General features: G+C 40.4%; 1 protein-coding gene across 1 annotated transcript; it reads left to right on the top strand.

The window, feature by feature from the left end:
• Positions 1-87: 87 nt before the first annotated feature.
• On the top strand, positions 88-12,323 carry LOC119656292 (WD repeat-containing protein CG11141). The gene is made up of 5 exons (XM_038062728.1): positions 88-328; positions 389-673; positions 5,891-6,494; positions 6,702-7,212; positions 10,491-12,323. Exons 1-5 carry the CDS (start codon positions 113-115, stop codon positions 11,143-11,145), a joined length of 2,271 nt encoding a protein of 756 aa, XP_037918656.1. The 5' UTR covers positions 88-112; the 3' UTR covers positions 11,146-12,323.
• Positions 12,324-19,256: the final 6,933 nt, after the last annotated feature.

Here is a 19,256-nt window from a genome sequence, read left to right as displayed (position 1 = left end):
CGTGTGTGGCACACATTTTGTTTACAAAGTTTCCCGACTCTTACAAGTGAATCACATTTGTTAGGGGCGCGTATTAAGTTACGGTTAGGTTCTTCTCACTACGGTACCGTAAATGGATAATTATGACGTCGAAAGTCTAAGGGAATGGGCACCGTTGACTGATCTGCTGGAAAAAGTCCCGGCTCGCATTCAGAAAGGTATCTTTTCACAGAACCTGAACATAACATCCGTGGCTGCCGTTCCGGAGTTTATTGCCCTCGGGACGGATGCCGGCATCGTCTTTTGGTATAATCGAGCATCCGGGGAAATCCAAAAGCTTCGTAATGAGGTGAGTTCATCTTTTTCATAGAACTTTCCCTTCAAAATTGACGTCAATTGTTATCGCCAGGGAACATCGCCCATTACTTGTCTGCGCGTTGTCTCCTCCGTGGAGTACATGGTGGCCGCCGGAAATTCCTCGGGCCAGGTCAACGTTTTTCAAATACAAAAAGAACTTCCGCCCGATTTGAATTTAGCAGCCCCGCTCACGAAAACGAAACCAATTGAACGCTACACGATCCGAGACCTGCATCGCGGACCGGTTACGTGTTGTGAATGGTCGAAGAACGGCATGAAACTGTTCTCAGGGGACAAGCAAGGAGTTGTTGTTCTAACCGAATTCGACTATCAAGCGGTAAGTGCAAAATTAGATTGTCCGAAATGTGCGTGGCACGTTATCAGACCCGAAAAATAGGTCGTGACATTTGCAAGACAAGAACAGAAAAAAAATTGATAGCGACGTCGATGCATTGATGCAAGCAGTTAGCTACGTGGTTGTTGCCTTGGCAAATTCGAAACGATAAATATTCTGGCTGGCAAGGCGCCAGGGGCGGACTTCAGGCAATCCACACTAATTGTGTAGTTGGAGTTGGCAGCACGCGACAATGACGGGCGCCTTGAGATTAAGCCAGGAAATGAACAGAATGTTTCCTATTGGATATTTTGCATTATTTTCCTGCATTACTACTTTTACGTCACTTATGTTGTGGCTAATTTACAAATGATTCTGTTTCCTTTATAGGCTCACAATGTCATGTCGAAGAGATAAGAAAATTAAAAGCCAGGGTACAGTGCCGACAATTCTTCTATATTTTCAAAGTTGAACTCGAAAGTTAACCATTTTTTGTCGAATAAGTAGTTGCACTTCATTGTGCCAAATTAAAACTTTTTCAGCGCCACGATACGTTGAGTCAATATACACTTCGAGACAAGAGTATAAGATATGGAACAAATATTAGAGAACTTAACTGACAATAATAATTAATTTCCTTTATTAGATTGGCTACTTTTACCTCAATACTAATAGAACTACTAATAGAAAGTGTAAAAAATTTAATAAAAAAAAACGTAAGTAGAATTGGTAGCCGGATAGGATAGACCTCAATAGTGAGCTCTGCCTTAGTTGCTAAGCACTTCACACATCCGCTTTGGCAAGGACAAGTACATATATCTGATATAATTTTGGTCGTGTTGTCCTTTGGCAAAAACTAATTTATCCTTTTCGATTATTTTCAAGTCCGGCAATCGCACTGATCATGGAAGAACGTTATGTTTTTGATCGCGCAAATATCGGCGGTGTGAAAAATATAATTCCTCTCCTCAATTTTAGCAGCGTGATCTGTTGGCTGATCGGAGGAATGTAATGTAACGAAAACCTACCATTCAATCCACTAAAAATACGTCATGTGTTTCCCCATTGAATCCATTTCCTGCCCATGTCATGATTCCATTGTCGTCTATTTATCCGCAAATCATTCTGTTGTAAATCAGAAGAGCACCTAACTAGAATTGTTGTCGCGTTTTTTTGGCGATTGTATGTGCTCTCTATTAGAATCGGTCAATTTTCTGTCTGTCTCACGGACTTTTCTTAGTAACGGTTACGCCTAATAATAGAAAGATTGGAACTGTAAACCCTCACACATTAGGTGAATTACATTGTTCCATATTCGAAAGTTTACTATTATTAACAAAGTTGTAGTAAGTCAAATTTGCCCCATTCGCGTCAAATTACTACTCCCTAAGAAATAAAATGTCAGTACCACATCGAATTGAACAGTGGCGGGGCCAGACCTAAATTTAATGTAGGCAAGGCACATTCCGCGAGGCCCTCTGATTTATAAAATAAAAAAAAAACATTTGAAATAGATAAATGTTTACTCATAAAGTATCAATACTATATTCAACGTATATACAGTTCGAGCTAGGTATAAATCAAGAAAGCTGCAAATAGGAGATTCCTCTCCCGGGGCAGTGCTTGAATTTGTATGATGGACAAAATCATGTTTGACCTTCTTCGGTACTTGCGCAAGAAAAACTCCAAGCATTGATTCTTGTGTTCGTGGCGTGTATGTGATGCTATGCATTGGTGTGCGCCACATGGTTGTTGTTTATGGCTTGTCACACGGGATGGGGAAACACACCCAAGAAAACCATCGAGGCGCCATTGACACACCGATACACCAATGCATGAACCACAAGGGCCACCGACAAGTTGGCTACCTCTTCCCTACCCGACTAGGAACTGGCATTTCGTATCTCTTAGACACTTGATTTGTTCCAACTGTGTTTAGTCTTCTCGGTATAAATGGAACCATCGTGTAGAGAAATATTCTTACATAACAAATCAACAAAATCCTTCATACCTGAAGCGCCTGAGCTTCCAGTTTCCGATTTGTTTTTTTTTCTGTGGATGCAACCAATAGAGTGGTCCGTTTTTCCCACCCGGTTAGATATGTACATAGTATAGCCATAAGTTCTGTCAGTCGATGCGCATAGCGAGAAATGTTAGGCCACCGAAACGTGTAACACTGCGCACTGCGACTTTCTGGTTCCGAAGGTCAGTAGCGCCTGAACGACAACACGATGAATTTCGGTAACTACGAAAAATGAATCACGATTATTGCGTTGTACCAATGTGGAAATATGTTGTTTGTCGCCCGAATTTCGTGCATGCTGTGTGTGAGCGTGTTCATCGCAATCCTCGCCGCTAGCAGAAAAGAATGTCGGCGGAAATGGGCGTTTTAACTCGAAGTATGAGTCGTATTTTACGAGAAGTTCTCGGTCTCGGTGAGTACCGGCGGTGCGTTAACCATATGTTGAACGCCAAAACTGAATAAGGAAAAATTCAACCAGCGAAATGATCGAGTATATGCTTCACAATTGTTATGAGGCCAAAGAAAATGCTCCGCGAGTCCAACGTCGTCACCATCCGACTTCTCTCATGGTACGGTGGGGCGTCTCATATCACGGAGTAACTGTATTCATTTTTGCGAGGCCGGTGTCAAAACCAATGCGAGCGTGTACGAAAAGATGTTAGAGGATGTAGTCGAGCCACTGAGTGAATCTCTATTCGCTGAGAAGCCGTGGTGCTTCCAGCAGGATAATTCAGCAGTGGTTAGCGGCGCATGTTCCTGACTTCATAACCGCGGATGAATGGGCCTCAGGCGGCCCAGATTTGGATCCTCTGGACTACAGCCTTTGGGCTAAGTTAGAGAAGACTGTCTGCAATCGAACTTACATCGATTCGGAGAGTTTGAAGGCCAGCATCGTGCATGCAGCTCAAGAAATGTCGCTTCATACCTTTAATGTTGTTTGAAAGCTCTATGTGTCCCTTTTCTAATGATGTACTTTTCGATTGATTTGGCAGGACTTATGGCTATACTATGTAAATATATCGAAAACCTAAAATCCATAATCTAACAGAGCTTTAATAGGTAAAGAGAAATAGAAATCTTGGGAATCTTACTATTCAACAAATTATTCATAGTATGTACTTTCGTGCTAAAAAGAAGCAGACGTGGACCCGCATGAGGTAAAGATAAATCTGAACAAAATCGAACTCTTCCGAAAAAAATTATAATTACAATCAACCTCGTTAAGCAAGGGACGAATTCCGTTCGTACGTCCGTCCGCTTTTCTAACGTTAGAAAAGCGAAAAATCATCACCAACAAAACTACTGATAGTAACCCATAATTTGCTTTTGATTTCTACTAAATTAAATGAGATCTCTCAGCCTATGGGCTCTGCGCTCGGGCTTTGTCTCGACGGGAGGACTTAGGCTCCATGTGGTAATGTGGATTTATATTACTATTATTAGGATGATATTCGCTTCTGCATCCGTAGTGTGGTAGATTAATGTGAAATAAAAGAATCTTTATTGTAAGCAAGCCTCACTGCCAAGAACTCAAAGCTCTACAATGAGATCAGCCTATAGACCAATACGTTTAAATCTATGGACAAACAACGGGCACGAAGAGCACATAGCATTGAAAGAAATGTGGATATAGTTCTTGTAATGCCTTCTGATTTTAGGATTTTCATACATCTGTATGACAGGAAAAATAAATATATCCTCAAAAGTGAAGGGAACTGAGGCAAATCAAAAGAATACCTGGCGAGGTATACTGAATTCCTCTAAATCAATGACTCAAAAAGAGAACACGTGTGTGAAGTAGGAATCGAACTTCCGGATAAAAGTAACCAACAGTCTTTCAAGCTGAACTGTATGCCATCTTAAAATCTGCAACAAACCGAGTAATTGAAGGACAGGCACATCATAACCTGTAGTTAGTCAAGCTGCGCTGAGGGTGTTGAGCAGTGCTTTGGTCGTCTCAAAAATCATTCAAGAATGTAGAAGTTTACACTCTACTATCTACTATTCTAGATTCAATACGATAGAATGGCATAATCTAGGTATCTGGTCACTGTGGGGCAGAGGAACATGAAGTCTTGGATATTTTAGCGAGGTTTCAATTTTTGCCATGTGGAGTGTCAGCAACTTTGCTAATACTGCTATCAAAAACTGGAAACAAATTTTCATAAAGACAAGCGGTAGAACGTAAATGCCGCCAAACAGGGTAAACTTTTCTTGTCAGGACCAAACTAATATATTGCAAAGGGTATCCAAGATTCTACAAGATAATACGTGCCCATCCTGTAATGAGGAAGTGGAATACACGGAACAGTTTCGATGAGATTACCCCCCGCCTAAGGAGGCTAAAATTCTCCACCACATACACACTCAAACGCACACCATGGAGCTCAAAATGGTAATGCATCGCGCTTGCAGGGGCAGATATTTTGGGTAATGAGAAAATCAATGTCAACGAAAAATGGTTTAGTCTATTCATCCTGGCCCCGTTTGTAATATTAAATTAGGAATCATATGATTTTGTGGTGTTTTTGCTCTAGGTAAAAGTTTCACTCTCCTTTAATAAGATTGTCTAGCATTTGCAAATAATAATAATAATAATCATTGGCGCAACAATCCATGTCGGATCAGGGCCTTGAAGTGTCTTAGAGCACTTCATTCAAGGCCGTAACGGTACAATACACTGCAGGAGACAATGCGGTCAGCTCGCCCGAGTTTATTACCCTGATTTGACTCAGGTACTCATTCACAGCTGAGTCGACTGGTGTCCGACATCCAATCACGATAACAAATCCCTCTGCCACCAGTGAGATTTGAACCGCGACCTTTCGCTACGAAAGCCCAGCACTTTAACCACTTGAGCCATCCGGACACGCATTTGCAAATAGACGGCAAAAATGTTACTAATCTTCCTGATCACTGCCTCATTGGCAAAAGAGTATTAAACATGTTGTTAAGTAGCCATAATATGCCTGTAAGTGAAGTTCTCACCACACCTCAAGGTAATAATGTCTGTTGTTAAGAGTACTTTTGGTAAACTGTACTATAGTTTCAATATTGTTATGAAATTACAAGTTAACGCTGCTAAATGACAACATATTATTGCAATACCTTGAATTGGATAAGATTAATGATATAGCTTCGCGAAACACTAATTTAATTAAGCTATTATATTCCATTAAATTTCATTTTCTTTTCAGCACTTAAGTAAATCAGTTGAAATCCTGAACGAAGCTTACGATATAGTCCAATTAAGTTTAAGCCAACAGTATCTCCTCGTATCTACAACATTTCGGTCAATTATATGCTTGCGCGAGAAGAATGGTCAATGGCAAGTTTCACAAGTCGGCAAAAAAGATCGGAAGGTTCTGAGCGATTTCGGTGGTACGTTTTGCCCGGCATCGCCAACATCAACAACCAAAACACCAACCGTCATATGCAGTCGACCTGGACTGCGATTTTGGATCGCTGACTGCAGCGGCAACGTGCAGCAAACTCTACTGTTCAAAGAAGCAATTACCAGAATGCCCGTTTGGGAAATACCTCTGCTAAACCCTTCTAAGGGAATATCGAAACCATTACAGAATTTCGGAAAAGTTTTTATGTACTCAAAAAATTTCATAATTACGTACGATGAAGGACGATTGTTCGTATTGAATTTGGATAAGTTGCGAGTTGAAGCTATCACGCAAATAATGCGAGGAATATCTGATGTGGCGATATGTGGCAAGGAGATATTTGTTTTAGAGGGGCCAAGAAGTCTGATTCGATTGTCATCAGCACCAGAACCACCAAATAAGACAAGTAAGTATTATAACATAACAGTTTTGATTGTGCGTTGCATATATTTATTTCTATGTTACGTATTATCTAAATAGTGGGAAAATTTTTCCTAATATCGGCATTGGAAATTGGAGATTTCCGCATTTGGGCATTGCTTCAAAATTTAGCCAAACTTTTCATGGGAAATGCTACTCAAGATATTTCTTAATTCAATTCTTCTCTTTATAGCCAAGATCATTTTTAATCCACTTCTACCGCCGCCAGTTCCTTCTCGTTCATTATTCGAGCTACCGTTTGAATTTGAAGCCGAAGAAGAAGCTGTGATCAATGCTGAAGAATGTTTTGAACTACCTCCAATACAACATATCGACTTAGATATTCCTATCCAGGCAAAACCTGAATCCCCTACTTCAAAGCAAAATAAATTGTTAATGGAACAGAGCAGGAGGATAGAAGTTTTTGATAGGATTAATGAAATGGAATACGAAGATTCGATACTTTATCGAAGCGGCGCGAACCGACGACACAAAAAGGATCCAAGCTCTAGTAAAGGCCATTCTTCGAAGAAGAAGAAGGCGAAAAGCGGCATTGTGGAAATTGGGCAAGCAATGGATGAAACGCCAAGCAGTTCAAGTTCATTTGATAAGACTAGTGGAGAGAGTAATAAGAAGAGCAATATGAAATTAGAAGTGACGACACGACCACTTCAAATGGATGCTAGCTTTTGCACAGACACTTGGTATGTATATTCCTCTACTATTTATTGTGAGTTTCTTTTCATCTTTTACGCTTTTTTACTTTTTGTCTCAGGAATAACTAATACTCATTTATTTACATTATCAATCGCGCAAACCCGCTGCATTTTACCTCTGAAAACCATTCCTTTTTCCGTTGACGGATTTTTTTCCATGATAGAGCGCAGAAGTTTAATAGGAACAAACGAACTTATGATTGCAATTGTACCATTTTCCAATTTAATGATTTCTGTGGTGCTCGTTGAAATTTCAGTTGGCTATATATATAAATAAGGTGGCAAATAAAGATTTGATGCGGTAGTGAATGTGAAGATTCCAGGTATCAAGTTCAATAACCACAATCGCCAGTCGATGTCCAACAGAACATCGATAGTAGAAGAAAATATTGTACTCTTTGCTAATTGCAAACCCCTCCGTGCACAACATAGGGACTATTTCATAACCTCCAAAAATAATTGCATACGGAATATCCTTCTGAAATTTCATCCCTTTCACCACTCAACCTTTTTAAGGTTTTGTTTTAAAGTTTATTCGGAAGTGGACATTTTCAAAAGACATGTTCCAGCTTGTGGGTTTTTTACCCACTAAAACCACTCCTTAACTTCTGTCCTTTCCCCGCGGAAATATCGTAGAGTATTACGTTTCGGGGTGGACGTGGCTTTAGCTTCTACCTTCGTGCATCGATTGCATTCGAAATCGCGGCTTTCTCGCCACCACTACCTTTCTCAACCTGCACTGAAGCCGCCCCACCACCATGTGGTTAACTACATACTTTCCCAATTAGAGTTTCCGGTGCTACTGTTCCTCTAAATGTTTAGACTCTTCCTTTCCTGCGCGAAGCCAGGACAATGGCATGCTCCAGGGTTTCTGAAATACCGTCGCAGCTGGAATAGGTGAGCTGTCCAGTTTAAATCTATGGACATATTTACGCTATGTCTCGCTAGAAACTGTTTGAGATCATAATTTGTCTCACTGCTGGCAATCAATGTGCGGGTCCATCGGCCCTTTTCCGCCCGTTCCCACCATTGTTGCCATCTGTTCAAGGATCCCTCCGTTTAGGCGTTCTTCACGTGCTAATCAGAGGAAGAACTGCGTCCATCATAGATGCGCATCTTCTCCGCGACCAGAATGTCGATCGGCATTGCGTATGCCGCTACATCTGAGATGATTCTAAAGCCTTAAGGCGGTCTTTCAATAAGCCACGCTCATCTTTTGATCATTGCATGCGGTATGCAGCGCAGTTGCCCAAACTGGACCTGCGTAGAGTAGTAGAGAGCTCACTACTCTACTTATTAGCAGCCGGTACATTGCAGACCAAAATACATTAGACGCCTTAATGCAAACATATTGTAAGATTCAGATGTAAGATTCAACCACTACAATTATTTATTTGTTGGTTTTTAAGTGATGATGTGGTTGTTCATTCTGATGCGATGCCGCTTGGCGATAAACATCTCCTCTGTTTCATCCACCGCCACCGTAAGACCTGCATCTTTCAGCCACTTCTTTATAGAAGTGATTGCTTCAGATGAATACAATTTCACATCTGCGAGGTATTTTGCAACAACAATCACCGCTATGTCATCGGTGTAACTCACTATTCTGGCCTCACTAGTAACTGGAATGTTGAAAACATCATTACACATGATGTTTCACAATAGTCTGTGTCGTACCAGAACGTTCTACCTGATAAATAGTTGTCAACAACCGCAGTTAAATAAGTCGCTACACCAATCGCCGCCAAAGGCCTACTTAGAAGGTTCCAATTGGCAGCGTTGAATGCGTTTTGCACATCAACGGCAATCGCTGCGCAATACTTATTAATATTACCCTTTCCGTGTTGCGCATTTTTAGCAATCCAGTAACGAGTTTAATAACGTTGAAGGTAGATCTGGCCAAATTGTCGGTTTAATAAGCCTCCTAGACTCTCTGCAGTCGGGAGCAATCTGTTATATATTAGCCGCAACATTTTCCACATAGTGTCCAATAGCTATATAGCTCTCTAGGAAAATGGTTCATCGGGAGGCTTACCAGGTTTAGGCGACGGCACCAGTTTTTTTTGTCTCCCCCTCCTACTGTAAATCTCCAGTAATTCTTTCATTGTTTCTGAGGGTCTTATATTATAGTCACATCTAAAGGCCTCTGGAGGCTATTGCCGCTCGGGCTCTCCTGAGGAAACAAACAGATCGGGACGTGTAATTCGCGGAGCTGTCTGTCTGTTAGACGCACTTTTCTCAGAAATGCTTACTGGAGCGAATTTAGTATCAATTCTCTCCAAAAACTCTGGAGGCTTGACTCGATTCAAATTGTGTTGTTCTGTCAGGTGTTTTAGGAGCCATTTCGAAGACAGTTTCCTATATCCGAGGGCTTCTGTGGCTGTTTCGCGCAACAAAAGTCTAAAGGTTTGTGTAAACATCGCAGAAAGCTCATCAATGTCAATCTGCGATTGTCACGAACCGCTTTCACGATTTTTTCTACAAGTTCGTCAGCCACAATTGAATATCTTTCGCTCCACTGATCATCATGCACGGAAATACGGCCGTTTTCAAATTCCAGCAGCACCACCTACACCCACTTTAACGATTCATAACTTCATCCCCATAAATAGTTTTAATATTCAACATAATATGAAGTGTCTGATGATATCATCCACCAAAGACCAATCCGAAGGCTTTTGGTGGATTAAATTGTGGTTTAAGAAAAGTGGTATGAGATTTAAAATTATATTTTGAGTGGTTGATACCAAGTCGAGGTTAGTATATCGCACCCAAGAGCATTTCTTTCGAAAAATGCCCACTGGAGCCGTAAAGAAGAAAGCGCTTTATTGCTTAATAAAAAGAGTATATTGTCATTTTGCTCATAAATCTCAAACATTTGCTTAACAAAATGTATTCGTTAGGGGTAATCCGTCGGTTTTTTTTCATTATTCGACCACTTGTTCAATGATTTGTAATAACTGTGATAGTGAGGATAGTTGAGGGGTTAGAGTGTCAGCCACCCAATCTCGTTGCTCTGGGTTCGAGTCCCAGTCGTCATGGGTATCTGTGTTCGTTTTGTGTTTGTCTCGTTGCTTTGTGCTTATCATTTGTACTACGTTAAGTGCGATGAACTACACTATTCTTCCCCAAAGAGCGGACAGGAAACACTATAATGGCCATCCGAATTAGCTATGGTCATCCACGAAAACAGAACAATTGCAAAATCTATCTTATAATATACTGTAGATACTATAAATTTTCTAAAATTTATTTTTATTTTGCAGTCTATTGCCTGACCCTCGGTCACCCGACACGCTAAAAAGAGTTCTCGAACCCAAAGAGCGGGCCTTGGCAGCATGTTTGAATTTGGAACCAGTGAAACTAGTAGAAATAACTAAAGAAGATCTGCAAAAGTCGGTACTAGCGGCAAATGAAAACAGTTCGCTACCGGTTTTGCAGTATCCAATTAAGTATCCTATTTCAAGTGGCGTTGATGATGCACAAGTCCAAACAACACCACGCAAAAAGCTTCATTTCATCAATGATGAACCAGATTCTCCTAAATCAGCGAATCCTGCTGGTGTAGTGAAAGATACTGATGATGAAACAACCCTATCTCGAGATATGAAAAATGTAATGATACAATCAGATTGCACAACTTCAATGAGTCCCATGAAATCAACCGAACGGGATAAGTTAACGAAATCGCTGCAATTTACAGCAACAAGTCCTACTTTGGATGCGTCCACAAGCTACCAACGAGAGGAGATACCGCGGCCTGAAGGAAATCTTGCAGTTGAAGATATTCCGGATGTTCAGTCTATGCCCGAATACATGAATATACCATCAATATGGAATGTGCGAATCGAAAGGGTTGACGATACCAATGAACAATCGGAAACTCATATTTCCGGCGATTGGGAAATTGTCGACAATTAGTGCAAGTCCGAAGTTAAAAATATAAATATGCTTTCGAATGATATTGTAATTGTAATGCTATCGCCATTTTTTTTGTATTTTTTTTCCATGTCGCAAGCGTGTGATTTTTTAGTGGCGGGGAGAATTGTTATAAATGCGTTTCGAGTATTTATTTCCACCTCTTCTCTCTAATTTTTCTCATTCCAATTACGATGAGATGCAAAAGTCGTGAAACATTCCTTTCAACTACGAGTATTTCTTATATCATTTTTTCACGCGGTCGACGAGCGTCCCCAAATTTCAATGATGGTACAATCGTAAAAGTGTTTTCCAAACAAATAAATGGAGAAAGCAAGTTTATCGATCAATCCAAACAGCTACTTCTAATAGCAGAATTGCTTTTTCGTGACAGCTTTTATGGAGAAAATAACTTATTTATGATGCAGCCTCTGTCGTCTCGAAATAAGAAAAGTCAATCAATCCCATGTGATTTGGTTTTCTCAATAAACACAAAATAGATAGCTATCACACATAAATAAGAAGCTCACATTCCTCATTAATGCAAGAAAAGCCTTGAAACATAATGCTGGCGACACTGATACCATGCTGCATCTCCCCGTGTCGACAGTAATTACCTCAATTACAATTTTTTAGGCAACAACCACTTTCCATTATTGCCTATATTGATAAGAATCCAAAGATTTTCTATTTATTTTTCAATCAAAAATATATACATCAATCCGGGAAATTCGATTGAATCGTCGATTGAATTGTCCAACAATTCTAGATCTCATTGTCTATTCTCGTCTTAAAATTCGAAATAATCTATAACGACCGTAAGAGGTAGATTCCAATTGTTAGACCTTGGCTTCTGTCCTTTCGATATTGGTTATTCATTTAAAGTGCAATACGACTTCCTTTATAAATCTAGTTCCAAAAATCGGTGAACGCTCCATTCATTCATGGACATTCGATCGGCATTTTCCCTTGAATACTGAAACGTTTTTATAACGTATCCTAAGCATATTTTATGTTTGTTATATTGATTATTTCTTTATTGGTGATATTTTGTGATGCTTTAAGGCGAAATCTACATTTACATCCGCATAATTATTAAAATTTATTCTATTTATTGTATAAGATGAAGCTAATAGATTTTTCTAAGATAATTTTAAAATAAAGCACATTTTAACAGTTTATTATCGCGTTTGGACTGGATAAATTGAACATTAATTAATGTATATCATATATTTTATATATAATTTGTACTTCATCTATTACAAGTTACAAATGGCGTCTTTTTAAGAACAGATTCCTATATCATATTGATTAGTGATATATACGGCACTTGAACCGCTATATCTTACGTGAAATATGAAACGAAATGAAACAAATTAGCGATTCGGTGACTGTATAAATACAACCTTTTATTAATGTGCCTTAAATAGAAGAAAGTGTATGCCTTCAACTTTCTGGCTTCTCACGCTATTTGTTTACGCTGTAGAAACTCAAATTCTACAAGGATTAGTCTCACACAATCCTGGATTGTGCTGAGTTGCAAGAGTTTAATGTTCTTTCGATATCTGATAGTACGTGAGAATACATGAAAATTGAAGTCGGAAGTGATTTTAAGTTCCAAGTGTGATTTAACAATATTATTCAAGTGGCTAAAAGGTAGTTTCTTTTTAAATAAAAATCATAGGAATATTAATAATGCCAGTAGTAGCGATTGAAATAAAACAGTCCCGGGAGCATTCCCTGAAAAAAGTCTTCCTCAGAGAGAAAACTGAAAATGCCCAAAATGGCTATAAGTGCGGAAGTGTCGTCACGAAATCGTTTTTCGGTTTTAGTTATAGAGGTTATTTATCCGTCAGTTCTCGAAAAGGAACAAACACCGAGAAAAATTAAAGTATCGCCAATAACTATTACGAAGCAACAACATGAGACCATCCTCGCCATTCTTGGGGAATTGAAAATTGGAAAATTTTCTATAAAAATTATTATAATTTGACGCAGACTTTTGCTGGAGGATATTGGGGTATCATATTCCCCAATATTAGCTTACCTAACGACTAAAAATGTAAAATACTTCACTTATCAACGGAATTGCGTACCATCAAAATATTGTTATAATATTGGCTGCATGACATACCATGCGAACACTTGAAGAAACATTTAAAGCGTTTCCCTGCTTGAATCAATCCGAACGAGGAGGTGCTAAATAAAAGCGTTCATCTCTTATACCTAGAAAGGGGAGCGAAATTGAGTTCATTCAGGGCGCATAAAGCCATTATGCATACATTGGTGCAATGGCATTACTACGATAATAACCGGCCCCACGTAGTGCAGAAGATGCCAAATGTATGGGCATGGTTCTTCGCTTTGTCATCTCACTATGCATGATTTATAGTGGGAACCATTACTTCCCACAATGCGAAGTTAACAACCGGGAGCCAAATGTGCCAACTGCGGGGAACATCACATAGCCAGCGACTAAGAATGTAAATGACGAATTGAAAATATCGTATTAAAACAAAAGCTGGCAGAAAGGAGTGGACAGCGGCAAAAGCCGCCTCAAAGAGACAATTCAAATTTCCGGGGCTTTCTTTCCTAATTTAGTGAGTGCAAACACCACTGTTAAATAGTGGAATATGCCAACCTAGTTCAGCCAGGTAACACGAAATTTTCCTCAATGTAAGGAAACTATACAACTCAACTTTCAGTCAATCAATATCATCGTTAACTTTTCCTCTGCGCAAGAGTTTCTGCTTCTGTCACGGAAACTGTTGTAACAACTATCCAGTAACAAAAATAAGAACGAACCAAGCAAATAAGAAAACTGAATTTTTTGAGTACTTACCAACGAGTAAAATTGATGTTGCATTAATTTCAGAAACTTGGTTAGAGAGCTGTCAGCTTAATGAAGTTGCCAAGAAAAGCAATCTTCTTTCTCATGTATATCTTCTATGCATGCGTCAAATGCGGCTATTTTCAACTGGGCCCGAAAATAACCCCAAAGCCAGAAAACCTGCTCATGTAGCTAGCAGTTATAGACAAATGCCTGATCTGGATGCAATCTCGATACTTTTAAATCCCCATCCCCCCCTTGTTTCGGACGGCCTTTTGGTCGTTTACCATCAACTTCGCTATTCAGAACAATCTTGGCGCAAATTACGTGACCATACCATCGAAGACGGCTCTCTCGCAGTTTTTCCACAATCGGTGCAACTCCATAACGATCGTGGATATCCTCATTTCGAATGTGATCAAAACGTGTCACGCCACTAGTCCAACGCAACATCTTCATCCCCATTATCACAAGACGGCGTTCATTGTCTTTTATACACTCAATCATAGAGAGCGGCAGGACGGACGACATTGTGGTAAATGTTCGATTTGAGACGTTCGTTGATACGTCGATCACAAAGAACACTAGTTGTGGAACGCCACTTCATCCAGGTTGCTTTGATGCGTGAAGCAATTTCATAGCGCAGTAGTGATGTATAGGTCGGGAGTCTAAGTCTTGGTAAGATGATCGGAAAATGAAAAATCTTTTGGAAAATTTTATGTCCGTTAATATTGAGAATTTCAAGGAAAGGAGCTAGTCACTAGTTTAGAGGAAAATTAGATCAGCAAACTGGTATATGGGTTGGAGGGTCTATCATAGATGATGGAAAAGTGGCCCGTATCTAAAACACTTTATTTTACGTTATTTGGATTAGAATACTTAAATTTGAAATGCATCTGCTACGACTTTCAATGGTATTTACACTACTATACGAAAAGTTTTGGAGAAAATAATATATACCATGTTTTTTTTTTGTGCGTACACAGAGGTGGAAAATCTTAGAAAGACACGTCCGCCGCAGCTCCGCCGCCCGAACGGCGGAACAACAGCGGGCGCGTGTGGGATTCACACCCACTAAAAACCACCCCCGGTCTCTCCAGCCCCAGCCCCAGCCCCGCGGGACCACCATTGAGGTATTACTTCGCGGGGTAGGTTTGCTCTTAGGCACTCATCCTTCTCCTATTTGCAGCTTTCCTCCTTCTTTGTTCCTTCTGCAACTCCTCCTGCATTTGGATGATTGCGGAGCCAACCGCAAGCCACTTCTCCTCGGACTCCAGCATCTCAGTAACCAAGCTCTCCGGGGTCCCGCTCCTGCCCAGCACCTGGTTTAAGCTCCTTCTCTCCATCGCAAATCGTGGGCAGTGAAACATCACATGCTCTGGATCCTCCGGTATGCCATCGCATCTGGGACAGTTCGGAAAATCATCCAACCCAAAGCGGTGCAGATACTGCCTGTAGCAAACACCGTGTCCCGTGAGGAACTGGGTAATGTGGTAGTTGGTATCCCCATGTTTTCGCTCAAGCCACACTCTAATGTTGGGAATGAGCTTGTGCGTCCACCGACCTTTCGCAGACTCGTCCCATCTGCGTTGCCAGAGATCAAGCGACTCTGACCTTGCCGCATTTCTACGCTGTGCATGCCCCTCCATATGTCTTGCATTGTACAGGACACTCATTTCTTTGGCCAGAATGTCAACCGGGATCATGCCTGCCACCACCAATACTGCCTCATCTGATGTGGTTCTAAAAGCACTGCAAACCCTCAAAGCCATCCGCCGGTAAACCGAGTTCACCTGCTTCCGTCTCTGAGAGTTTGCAAGCGCCTCTGCCCACACAGGCGACGAGTAGAGCAGGATGGAGCGCACCACTCCGGCTAGCACCAACCTCCGACAATGTTTCGGCCCGCCAATATTTGGCAACATTTTTGCAAGTGCCGTGGTGGCACTGGCTGCCTTTTGGCATGCATACTCTAGGTGCTCCCTAAAACTCAATTTGGTGTCAATTATTACCCCCAGGTATTTGATAGCCGGCTTTGATACGACGTATGTCCACCGACCTCCACTTTTACAATGTTATTTTTCCTGCGTTTCGTTGTTAAGACCGCTTCCGTTTTCGCGTCCGCCAAGGTCAGCCCGGCCTTTTCTAGCCAAGAATTTACCGCTCTCACTGTTTCTGTTGCGTAAACCTCCACATCTTCTGGGTGTTTTGCTGCAACAACCACAGCTAGGTCATCAGCAAAGCCGACAATCGTAGTCCCCTCTGGGACGGGAAGAGCAAGCACCCCATTATACATGATATTCCACAACAGGGGACCAAGTACCGATCCCTGTGGTACCCCGGCTGTGACAATGTACTCTTTGGGGCCCTCATCCGTCCCGTACCAGAGAGTCCTCTCTGAGAGGTAGTTTTAAACCAATACCATAATACCATGTATATGTACATATGTATAACATTGCACTAAAAACGAAGTTTCCTTATAAAGGTTGTTTACGCAGGACTTTACAGGTTATGTTTCCCATTGCGAACATTAACTTTCAGGAAAGGAGCTACATAGAATATGTAATGACAATATGGGTTTGGTCGATGATCTAAAGCCCATACAAAGGGGCCGGCGACGACCAAGAGGTGGGGAACTATCCCAAACACCTAAAAAGATGGCAAAATTCACCTTGAAAGTCCGCTCGCAAATATTGAAGCTCCATCGAAGTGCTCAACCAAACAGTCAACTATCTACAAAAAAAGGAATCTTCAGTACTGCTCAATTCCAAAATTTATTCCGACCCTCATTTAAATAACCTTCGCAAAACTCAGAGATGGTTAACATTCCATCCCAACCTCAAAAGTTGGTTCAAGCATTGGTACATCAAGTAATCAAGAAAAAATAAAAAAGGATCGTGAGAATTCGATCTTCTTCGTTGGGAATCAGAAAAAAAGTGAGGATGAATCAATTAGGACGGAACGGTATAGCATTTAGTCGATTGCCTCTGCATCAAAGATTCTTCTCACTCGTTACTTAATCCCGACGAACCCCCCGAACATAGACCCACAAGGGCCCGTGGATCCATAGAATTCTCAAAGGCAATCACTCATGAGACATTAAGTCCCAAAGACAACCACAAGAAACGCCGAACGAAGTTTAAGAAGTAAGATGACTAATATATACTTGAACTGATGCGAGACCAATACCTACTAAAAAGCTATGCGTTTGCTAGCCAATAGGCTAGAAAATTCCTTAACGGTAGACAAATTGGTTGAATTACTACGTCATGGGCTGAAACCCGACGTTCAGAGGCAACTCCCAACTTTCCGGCTAGTACGGTTCGCGAGCTGCGTAAAGCAGCAGGCTAAAGTTAGAGGAGCATCTGTCAAGTAGGCTCTCTAATAAATTAGATAGCTATTCTGCTGAATCTGGAGAGCATTCGAACATGAAGTCCAACTCAGGAAATTTCCGGTCTTAAGATTGTGATTATGATTTGGTCTGCTGGAATTCTCGGCAGATTGGATATATGTATGTAGGCAGACTGTCGGGAGGATCTCAAATCCTTCTGCTACAGTCGTGTGCTCCCAAACACGCGTAAATCTGTGTATCCAAAATATCCAGTTCCAAAGCCAGCCCTAGTCATCAAGGCGTTTTTTCATCCAAATCGATACAAATACTGGACTTCAAAGTCGTGAATAAAACCCTTAAAGTTTACTTTCCAATTTGCAAATTGTAAATCCCATAGATTTGACGAAATAGATTAAGAGGATGTATGTGAAATGATTACCCACCGTCCAGTTTTATATAATACACACAATAGTTCACTTGAAATATGATGGAAATACTGACAGAGCGAACCACGTTGTTTCTAGTAAATTAAACTCTTAACCATATAAGCAATTACACAAATCTATAAACCTAAAAAGACGAATCTCGTTTTTTACTACTCATAAATGTTATCTGCATGAATTAATTTTGAACCAATTGAGGCCTTAGTTCTGAGAAAAAAAAAGAATGGATACAGGTAAATGCGCTTCATTAGCAGTAACGAAAACCTTCACTGTAGGTAAGCGTTTCCTAATATCGGGTTATGAGGGTTAGTATTGCAAATTATTTAATGCCTCCTTTTCTCAACCGCGAATCTCAACAGCCCTCTCCTAGATAATTACATATATCTGATACAAGTATGCACATATATATATTTCCACGTACATACATACGTATTTATGTTTTACACCAAAATTAGCTTTTGCATTCTTATTATATTATATAGTATGTACATAATTGCATGCATGTTCATAACTATCTGTAAGAATTACCTGGGTTTAATACATAAGTCAGTTCATTTCATAGATAAATGCTGCTCCTTCAGGTTAACTAATAAAAGTTCTCGTCTACATCTGTGTAAGCCATGGGAGTGATCTACATTTATTTGGGAAAATGCCCTCATAAAACTCAGACATTTTATTACACACATCCTAGTAAACAAAAAGATCAGGCTTTGGAGAGGAAATGCTTATGACTACGGCAACCATTCGACTACTTACTGAGAAAATGATTTACAATTGAAATTATGTATTACTTCCGTGCGTCGTTCAGATCCCTTCGAACAATAAGCGCTCAAACGCGGGAGGAAATAAAACCTACCTATATCCTTTCTATCACCATCATTTTAAGTAGCAATCTCATTTCCAATATCAGCTGCAATCAAATATTTGACTCAATGTAGAATTTATAATGGTTGGATAATGGATGTGCGTTGGGTAGGGGAATGGGCACTTTTGTTTGCCTTTACAGGTGTTTGGAAAAGAAGGTAGAGTAGTGCTACCATCCACGCGGTAATTAGCGAACGGGGTTGTTGGATATGGATTTTTGTAGGGGGAGAATGGCGGCTCGCAGGTCTGCTGCTGTATCCCGAAAATTTGGGAAAAACCGGTTGCTGTTTGGACCTTTTCCATGGAGTAAAATCCCGAGAAATAGACTTGCAACGCATGCAAAATTTCCATTCTTGAAATTGTTTGGTGACATGGTTTTGCAATTGGTTTTTAACATGTTAATCGAGTCTCCCGGTATCATTTTGACCAAATAACTTCAAAAGTGAAAATAAGCAAGCAAGCAAACTAACTGCTTTGGAATTCCATTTCACCGAAATTTCTCCAACAGCAACCTGTTTTTCTGAAATTAGCATACTAAAAGGATGTTAACTTGCACGACTTTCGTAGGCTCAATTCTTATAGAATTAGTTAGAAAGTTAATTATTAATTGCAATAACCCACTAACAATTAATCAGTCGTAATCTCAAGT

The sequence above is a fragment of the Hermetia illucens genome, chromosome 4 (genome assembly GCF_905115235.1).
Source record: "Hermetia illucens chromosome 4, iHerIll2.2.curated.20191125, whole genome shotgun sequence".
NCBI classification, from domain to species: domain Eukaryota; kingdom Metazoa; phylum Arthropoda; class Insecta; order Diptera; family Stratiomyidae; genus Hermetia; species Hermetia illucens.
Note: the sequence above shows the minus strand (reverse complement) of the source record. Positions and strands in the feature narration are given on the sequence as shown.

Bases quoted from the DNA above. Each gene is read 5' to 3' on its own strand.
- LOC119656292 (XM_038062728.1), top strand. From the start codon at position 113: ATGGATAATTATGACGTCGAAAGTCTAAGGGAATGGGCACCGTTGACT. The intron at 329-388 runs GTGAGTTCATCT...TGTTATCGCCAG, and splicing joins TCCAAAAGCTTCGTAATGAG to GGAACATCGCCCATTACTTG. The intron at 674-5,890 runs GTAAGTGCAAAA...TTTTCTTTTCAG, and splicing joins CCGAATTCGACTATCAAGCG to CACTTAAGTAAATCAGTTGA.